The 10,000-nt window shown below is 42.6% G+C and overlaps 1 protein-coding gene across 2 annotated transcripts in view; it reads left to right on the top strand.

The window, feature by feature from the left end:
• Positions 1 to 10,000, top strand: part of LOC127630154 (protein FAM131A-like) — a 25,326-nt gene that overhangs the window by 1,525 nt on the left and 13,801 nt on the right. Inside the window, exon 1 of one of the 2 annotated variants that reach the window (XM_052107616.1) lies at positions 9,950 to 10,000. This exon is cut by the window's right edge and continues 56 nt beyond it. The exons of the other annotated variant lie outside the window; for it this stretch is intronic. Coding sequence (XP_051963576.1) covers positions 9,985 to 10,000 — 16 coding nt within the window. The 5' untranslated portion in view covers positions 9,950 to 9,984. Of the gene's footprint in view, positions 1 to 9,949 lie in introns of those variants that run through there. 2 annotated transcript variants of the gene reach the window in all.

Here is a 10,000-nt window from a genome sequence, read left to right as displayed (position 1 = left end):
TAGTTCATATATGTTGGAGAGAACAGCAGTTTAGTGTTCATATATGTTGGAGAGAACAGCAGTTTAGTTCATATATGTTTGGGAGAACAGCAGTTTAGTTCATATATGTTGGAGAGAACAGCAGTTTAGTGTTCATATATGTTGGAGAGAACAGCAGTTTAGTTCATATATGTTGGAGAGAACAGCAGTTTAGTTCTTATATGTTTGGAGAACAGCAGTTTAGTTCATATATGTTGGGGAGAACAGCAGTTTAGTTCATATATGTTTGGGAGAACAGCAGTTTAGTTCATATATGTTGGAGAGAACAGCAGTTTAGTGTTCATATATGTTGGAGAGAACAGCAGTTTAGTTCATATATGTTTGGGAGAACAGCAGTTTAGTTCTTATATGTTTGGAGAACAGCAGTTTAGTTCATATATGTTGGGGAGAACAGCAGTTTAGTTCATATATGTTTGGGAGAACAGCAGTTTAGTTCATATATGTTGGGGAGAACAGCAGTTTAGTTCATATATGTTTGGGAGAACAGCAGTTTAGCGTTCATATATGTTGGGGAGAACAGCAGTTTAGTTCATATATGTTTGGAGAACAGCAGTTTAGTTCATATATGTTTGGAGAACAGCAGTTTAGTTCATATATGTTGGGGAGAACAGCAGTTTAGTTCATATATGTTGGAGAGAACAGCAGTTTAGTTCATATATGTTTGGAGAACAGCAGTTTAGTTCATATATGTTGGGGAGAACAGCAGTTTAGTTCATATATGTTGGAGAGAACAGCAGTTTAGTTCATATATGTTTGGAGAACAGCAGTTTAGTTCATATATGTTGGAGAGAACAGCAGTTTAGTTCATATATGTTGGGGAGAACAGCAGTTTAGTTCATATATGTTGGAGAGAACAGCAGTTTAGTTCATATATGTTGGGGAGAACAGCAGTTTAGTTCATATATGTTGGAGAGAACAGCAGTTTAGTTCATATATGTTGGGGAGAACAGCAGTTTAGTTCATATATGTTTGGAGAACAGCAGTTTAGTTCATATATGTTGGGGAGAACAGCAGTTTAGTTCATATATGTTGGGGAGAACAGCAGTTTAGTTCATATATGTTGGGGAGAACAGCAGTTTAGTTCATATATGTTTGGAGAACAGCAGTTTAGTTCATATATGTTGGAGAGAACAGCAGTTTAGTTCATATATGTTGGGGAGAACAGCAGTTTAGTTCATATATGTTGGGGAGAACAGCAGTTTAGTCCATATATTTAAGTAAAAACAGTTTAATTTATATTTATTGGGGAAAACAGCAGTTTAGCCCACAAACATACAAAAAAGTTGCAATTTGGATTTAAAAAGCAGATGCATAGACTCTTAAGAGTCTATGCATCATTAGATCAATAAGATAATTATTGCAGTGCTTAATATGTTTCAGCTAGCAACAATTATTTTAACCCTAATGGATGTAGCGTGTAGCTTCTCATTCCTTAAACAACCATGTTGGAAGACATATCATGTGGTTGTAGAAAATATATTACTGTGTTTCAGAAGGGGCACATTATTGAAAAAATGACTTCAGTTTAATAGCGAGCATAAAGATTGGACTGTTGAGCGATGGAAAAAGGTCATGTGTTCTTATGAGTCCAGATTTACCCTATTCTAAAGTGATGTGCACGTCAGGGTAAGAAGGGAAGTGCATGAATGTACCCATCATGCATAGTGCCCACTGTACAAGCCTCTGGAGGCAGCGTTATGATCTGGGGTTGCTTGAATTGGTCAGGTCGAGGCTCAGCAAAGTTATGTGGCAATAAACTGAAGTCAGCTGACTACCTGAATGTACTGAATGACCAGGTTATCCCAACAATGGATTTTGTCTTCCCTGACGGCACGGGCATATTCCAGCACTACAATGCCAAGATTCATCAGGCTCAAATCGTGAAAGAGCGGTTTAGCCAGCATGAGGAATCATTTTCACACAGTCCTGACCATAACCCCATTGAAAGTCTTTGGGATGTGCTGGAGAAGACTGGAGTGTTTCGACTCTCCCGTCATCAATACAAGATCTCGGCCAAATATTATGTTGTGACGTTGCACAAGGTTGTCGAAAAAATGCCATGATGAATGCACGCTGTAATCAAAGCTAAAGGCGGTCCAATGAAATATTAGAGTATGCAACTCTGTTGTTGTTGGCCAGGCCGTGTATATTGGACGGAACAGCAGTTTAGTCTGCTTATGTTTGGCAGAACAGTGGAAGGGTTTTTCTACAGTCCTACAACAGCGCAGGACTTGTGAAACGAGAGCATGCAGGAGAGAGAGAGGGCTACTCAAGCTCTTCCCTGATCTCACAGCATATATACATCTTAAATGAGTTAATGGTTCACAGTAATTACATGGAGCATGGGATGTGTCGCCTCCAGAACGGCACCCTCTGTTTCCTTCTGAGCATGAAAAACAGGCGAGAACAGAGCGTATATGGGAAACCTGATCCTGCGGACTGCAGCCCACACACAGTCCTGATTTAGAGTGCAGAAACTGCAGGGCCCCCCCAGAGTGCTTGCGAGTGCATGCCTGCTGACCTGCGGTGTGTGTGCGATCCGATCGCAGTGCTTGTTCTCAGGATAATCGCACCAGATTACGGAAGGTTTGAGACGCTGAACGTGGCCGTTCTGCAGCAAGTGCATGCAGCTGCATTACAACTGCTTCAGTGGCCGTTTATCACTCTGTATTTGCTCTCCTCTAACACGGATCGGGTTACAGTAAGACAGTTTTGGTTCATTGTGTGTGAGACGGGGTGAGGCAGTCATGCTGCATGTAAACAGAACACGGTAACCCTGTGCGTGAAACACTCATCCCTGTCTTTGTTTACAGCATGTGAATGACAAAAGCAGCTGTTTGGATGACCTCAGAACACATACGTTAAATAAATGAACCCCCCCTAGAATGTGCCGGAAATGATAAGATGAAATATATTTGAATGTTGGGGGTGTTTGCATACGTAGCTGCTTGTATGTACACAAAGTTTGAGGACTAAATTCTCACCAGAATTTGTCTGAATCTGTAAAAACTCACTTTGGCAACATTCTCATTTGGGAAAACTAGTCATGAGTGCAATATACATTTCTATCCACTTATGGAAGCTTAGGGTTTAATGCAAACAATTAGTGCACATAATCAAAAACACCTTAATTAAGAAATTCAGGGAATATTCGGCACTTCAGGTGTAACGCGAGCCAATAGCCACATGACTGGACAGTCGTGTACTGTATGTGTTTTAGGGTTAATGTGACCGCATATACATTGAATCATTTATACATCATGTGATGTTTGGGCAGTTCTCTTCCTGATGCATTTCCGTGTCTTCTCTCACGTCCGCACAAGAAATGAGAACGGAAAGAACGAAATCCAAACGTCGCTCCGCTTCAAGAGTCCCAAACAAAGAACCTCAGATTTATTTTCACCACCAGGTTTATTAATCTGGAGCTGTAATTATTAATGACATATCAGGATACCAGGCCATTCAAAACACGCACGGGGCATTATTCCTGGGGCCGCACACGGTGAGCACGAGCCGTCGAGATCTGTCCCGTTAATTGGCAACAAATGGACCGGTTAAGGGTTGGCATGCTCACTGCGACAGGAGAGACGACGCGCTGATCGAGTTTAATCACGTCTTCTGTTTACTGCCACATTTATCTGTAAAGAATCAACCGGTTTAATGATTAAGACCCCTTGAAATCCAATTTGAGAAAGGCCTAATTTTTATAGACCCTCTTTATGCTAATGTACTCCATAAACCTTAAGCGTATGTACACATTTCAAACTTAAATCTTGAAAAGCGTTCAATATGATTCTTCAACTTCGGGCAATTTGACTGAATTAGCAAGACAAGAGTTGGTTAAAGTGTCATTTGTGCTCTTGCTCTGACACACAGAGCCTTGTTGCTCATGTGGACGATACAAGTCGAGTCTGGTTTGCAACTTTCCCACAACCCGTCGCCCCCCCTACTGTATATCTCACTGTCCCATCTATAAGAGGAGCTGTGGAGGAAAATGACTTCAGCTTTGACCTGAGGATGTTTTATGAGTACTGTGAGCTGGATAGACAGAATATTATTTCACTAACGTTATCAGGACAAGAAGGAAGTTCATAAAAACGATTCATTGTGAAATGTAAAAGACAAGCGCTGCTTAGAGGTTACACACACACACACACACACACACACAGACACTCACACACACTCTCTCACACACACACTCACAGACACACACACACTCACAGACACACAGACACACACACTCTCTCACACACACACACACTCACAGACACACACACACACACACACACACACACACACACACACACACACATACACTCACACACACTCACACACACACACACACACACACACACACTCACAGACACACACACACTCACAGACACACAGACACACACACTCTCACACACACACACTCACAGACACACAGACACACACACACACAGACACACACACACACACACACACACACACACAGACACTCACAGACGCACACACATACACTCACACACACTCTCTCACACACACACACACACACACACACACACACACACACACACATACACTCACACACACTCTCACACACACACACACACACACACACACACACACACACACACAGACACACAGACACACACACTCTCTCACACACACACACTCACAGACACACAGACACACACACACAGACACACACACACACACACACACACACACACACACAGACACTCACAGACGCACACACACACACACACACACACACTCACACACACACACACACAGACACACAGACACACACACACACACACACACACAGACAGACACACACACACATTCACACATAAACTCACACACACAAACACATACACACAGACACATACACACACACTCGCACACACACACTCGCGCACACACAGACACACAGACAGACACACACACACAGACACACACACTCACACTCACACACACACACTCACACACACAGACACACACACACACACACACACACAGACACACACACACACACACACACACACACAGAGACACTCACAGATGCACACACATACACTCACACACACACACACACAGACACTCACAGACGCACACACATACACTCACACACACTCTCTCACACACACAGACACTCACACACACACACGGACTCCTGTTGAGTTTAAGTGAGGTCACACTGTGAGTGGTGTTCTGGAGCCGTGGCCTGGAGTGGGACGGGCACCTGAGGGATTTGGAGTATATTTATCACTGAAGTGATCACGTACGGTACACTAGAAGGTGTTTTTCAGGTTATTTTCTGGCTCTCATCAGGCGGTCTTGATTTGTTTGTGGGCAGCTCAACTTGATTTAAGTGTCCATAAAACTGTGAAGGTGAATCAGAAAACACACTCTGTTGATTTATGCAGTGAAGCACGGACAGATAGACAGATGGATGGATGGAGACAACGAGATAGACAGATACATAGAATGACTGGCAGACAGACAGATAGATAGATAGATGACAGATAGACAGATCGAATGACACAGGTAGACAGACAGATTAATAGAATGACAAACAGATAGACAGATAGATAGATAGATAGATAGATAGATAGATAGATAGATAGATCAAATGAGACAGGTAGACAGACAGAGACAGACAGACAGATCGAATGAGACAGACAGACAGATAGAGATAGGTAGACAGACAGACAGATACAGACAGATAGATGCAGACAGGTCGAATGAGGCAGATAGACAGATAGATAGATAATGTGTTCTAAGTCCTCGTGGTGGCGTATTGACTCGAATCTCAGTTTTCTCCGCGTTTAGCTCATGTGGAGGCTTCAAGCTATTCTCCGCGGCATCCACACACAACTCACCACACGCCCCACGAGAGCAAGAACCACATTATAGTGACCAAGAGGAGGTTACCCCATGTGACTCTACCCTCCCTAGCAACCGGGCCAATGTGGTTGCTAAGGAGACCTGGCTGAAGTCACTCAGCACACCCCGGATTCGAACTCACGACTTCAGCGGTGATAGTCAGCATCTTTACCACTGAGATACACAGACAGCTGGATGTGCTCTTGACAGGTTTTGTGAGATTCACTCAATAAGTTAAATGGTGCTAGTTAGAGAAATGAACACCAGCGCTGACATCAGACATCATTCAGTGTGTCTGTCTTCATGTATCAGGCTGTATTTCACCACACAGGTCAAACAATGATAGTCTCATTAGTGAAGATCTTTGAGATCAGGTGAGACAGACATCTGAGCCCGGGGTGTAAACGCAGGGTGTAAACGGTTCATGGGAGACACAGTTCAGCAGTGCAGGAGCCCCTCAGTACTGTAACTGTACACCCCTCAACTTAAACTCTAAAACACACACACACACACACACACACACACACACACACACACACACTAATACACGTCAGTTTAAGATGTTCACAGAAACCCACCTAATGTAAGATATGAAGGGTGGGAGTGAGGTGCGCTAACAAGGAGGCTAAAGGCTACAGCCTCTAGCATCAGTCGCTAGTGCACCTCTTGAGTTCAGGAGACTGAGGTTTATACACTGCACAGCTATCTATCAGCTGGTCACCATTATACTCACACCCCTAAACCTCACTCCCATCCGGGTCACGGCACCACTGTAACGCACCTGTTCTAACCGCCCCGTATGGGACTCGAACCGGCATTGATGTGGCATGCATTGCTCCTCCTTTTGTCTGCAAACTCTACACAGAAAAGCAACATTACAGATGCAATGAGATTGGTCCACTGATTAGTCCATTTCTCAATTATTTATTTAGTCACATGACTTTTTTGATGCATCTGTGTTGGTTATCTGATATCTTAAAGGGACAGTGCACCCAAAAATGGCAAATCTCTCATCATTTACTCACCCTCATGCCGTCCCATATGTGTGTGACTTTCATTCTTCTGCTGAACACAAATGAAGATTTTTAGAAGAATATCTCAGCTCTGTAGGTCCATACAATGCAAGTGAATGGTGACCAGAACATGAAAGTAATCCATATGACTCCAGTGGTTTAATCCATGTCTTCAGAAGTGATATGATAGGTGAGTTTGAGAAACAGATCAATATTTATGTTCTTTTTTCACTATAAATCTCCACTTTCACTTTTACATCTGAAAGTCACAGGTGGTGCCTCTTTAGTTTCACTTCCACACCTGAAAGTGAAAGTGGAGATTTAGAGTAAAAAAGGATTTCATGTTAACAATGTTTTCAATTGTTGTCAAAGATTATGCGAGAAGAAACAAAAACAGCTGAAATTCCACCTGACGGACAAATGCATCTTATCGCAAGACTACTTGTCAAATAAATAAATAAAGGGACATGAAACATTGACCAATCAGAATCGAGTATTCCAGGCAGCCGTGTAATAGGATTCATTAACCTAATTTGTGGCATAATGTTGATTGCCACCAAAATGAATTTTGACTCCTTCCTCCTTCATTTACAGTAACATTAAGGCATTTACAATGGAAGTGAAGGGACCAAGTTTCTTTTTTTTTTTCTTTTTCTCCCAATTTTGGAACGCCCAATTCCCAATGCGCTCCAAGTCCTCATGGTGGCGTAGTGACTCGTCTCAATCCGAGTGGCGGGGACGAATCTCAGTTGCCTCTGCATCTGAGACCGTCAATCCGCGCATCTTATCACGTGACTTGTTGAGCGCGTTACCGTGGAGACGTAGCGCATGTGGAGGCTTCACGCTATTCTCTGCGGCATCCACGCACAACTCACCACACGCCCCACCGATAGCAAGATCCACATTATAGCGACCACAAGGAGGTTACCGCATGTGACTCTACCCTCCCTAGCAACCGGGCCAATTTGGTTGCTAAGGAGACCTGACTGGAGTCACTCAGCATGCCCTGGATTCAAACTCACGACTCCAGGTGTGATAGTCAGCGTCAATACTCGCTGAGCTAGGGATGCACCGATTCCGATATCGGAAATCTCCGTATCGGCCAATCCCGACCCGATACCAGTGTTGTTTTTAGCATAATCAGTTTATAATATCTGTACATTATTGTGTGGAACTCTTTAATATGTAAAGAAACACAAACCTCTAACTACACATTATATCAATATAAATGTATCGCTTATTAAGAAACACTTCATTATTTACGAGTTTACTGGATTATGGAGCCGCACAAAAACAAGTTCACAGTAGTTTAATTTGCTTCTTATTCAAATTCTGGTCAAATGCACCTTCGGCACGATTCTAAATGCATATTTACATTTATGCATTTGGCAGACGCTTTTATCCAAAGTGACTTACAGAGCCCTTATTACAGGGACAATCCCCCCGGAGCAACCTGGAGTTAAGTGCCTTGCTCAAGGACACAATGGTGGTAACTGTGGGGATCGAACCAGCAACCTCCTGATTACAAGTTATATGCATTAGCCCACTACGCCGTCATCACTCCGTATTATATTATAAGTGAACTGAACTATTGAGCATCTACATCTGAGATGTTGTTCGTGAGTAGCGCTCAAATATTGCGCACCGCTGCGAAGGCTAAAAATAGTGTGTGCGTAAACAGAGCAGCGGCATTCAGTGACACACTGGAGCTGCGCGTGCATTTAATATATTTACTTATTAAACACAGACTTTTGTTATTCACAGAGTTATCAAGTGGCTTTGAATAAAATGCACGAGACATATTAACTACTTTAATGGTGTTTTTATGGTTCTTTTATGTCATTTTTGGAGCTTGTCAGTAACAAACACGACTAACGCACAGTAGCGGATTTGGATTGGGCACGCTGGACCGATACCCGATCCGTCTAAAAGCTTCAGTATCGGTGCCGAAACCAATCCAGGTTGTTCAGATCCCTACGCTGAGATACCCAGACCCCCTGTGTGTATTTTGGGGAATTTACTTCCATTGTAAGTGCTTTACTGTAACCGCGTTTTGTGCTTTTTTAAATGAAAAAGTTGAAAAAAAAATTGTATAAAAAATTATTTGGTCTTAATATTTTTCTTTTTTTTAAGAAAAAATATATTTAAAATTTTTTTATTATGATACATTTTTTTGGTCTAAAAAATGTCGTTTTGACAGCCACATACAGTAAATGAATTCACAGGGTGTAAAAGGGGTTTACCGCCCAAAACCACAATATCACAAACGTTTGTTTGTCCTGGTCTCTGGAGTTCAGTCTTTGTTTGACAGTGCCACTGAATATTCAACAGTTACTTCTGGTCCTCTGATCTGATTGGACCAGCAGTATTTCAAGGGGATTGTGTGTATAGGACGTCATAGAGGAAAAAACATAGGGGTGTGTGACCAAAAATAGAGAGAACCTTTGCTGCAGTGCACTCTGAAGTATGCATCTGTTGATTAATAAGACCACATTTACAATGAACTAACACAAACAAGCGGATTGATACACACAGTGATGCATCCCCGTGATTTATAGGATATATCGACACTCTTGGAACACCGCTTGTCCAATCAGATTAGAGGACCGGAACTAACTGTTGATAAGTAGGTTTTTAAATCAAAAGTTGTACACATTAACATTAGTTCATGCATTGTGAACTAGGATAGACTGATGATACTACACTTATTATAATAACTAATAAAACCTTTTGGTATCTGGCATGCTGCAACCTCTTGTGTTCAACAAGCTGTGCACGTGTCAATGTGATGCTGGAAACACTTTATTTTAATGTGTCCTTGTTACACATATTGCATGTATTTACTATAGTAATAACGTGATGTTTGCATGCGTTCAAAGACAGAGAGAGAGAGAGAGAGGGAGAGTTAAGCCATCATCGGATGTGGTGCATGTGACGTCACACGCGCATCCAGCCCGCCGTATCCTTGGCGAGATCGTTCCATGCTGGCGGGTTGCTATAGAGATGCTCGTTTCCTACCAACTTCCAGCGGATTAGCGGGGTGCGCGCGCGACGTGGCATGTCTGTGCGGACGG

This window comes from Xyrauchen texanus, chromosome 36 (genome assembly GCF_025860055.1).
Source record: "Xyrauchen texanus isolate HMW12.3.18 chromosome 36, RBS_HiC_50CHRs, whole genome shotgun sequence".
In the NCBI taxonomy this organism is placed as follows: Eukaryota; Metazoa; Chordata; class Actinopteri; order Cypriniformes; family Catostomidae; genus Xyrauchen; species Xyrauchen texanus.
Note: the sequence above shows the minus strand (reverse complement) of the source record. Positions and strands in the feature narration are given on the sequence as shown.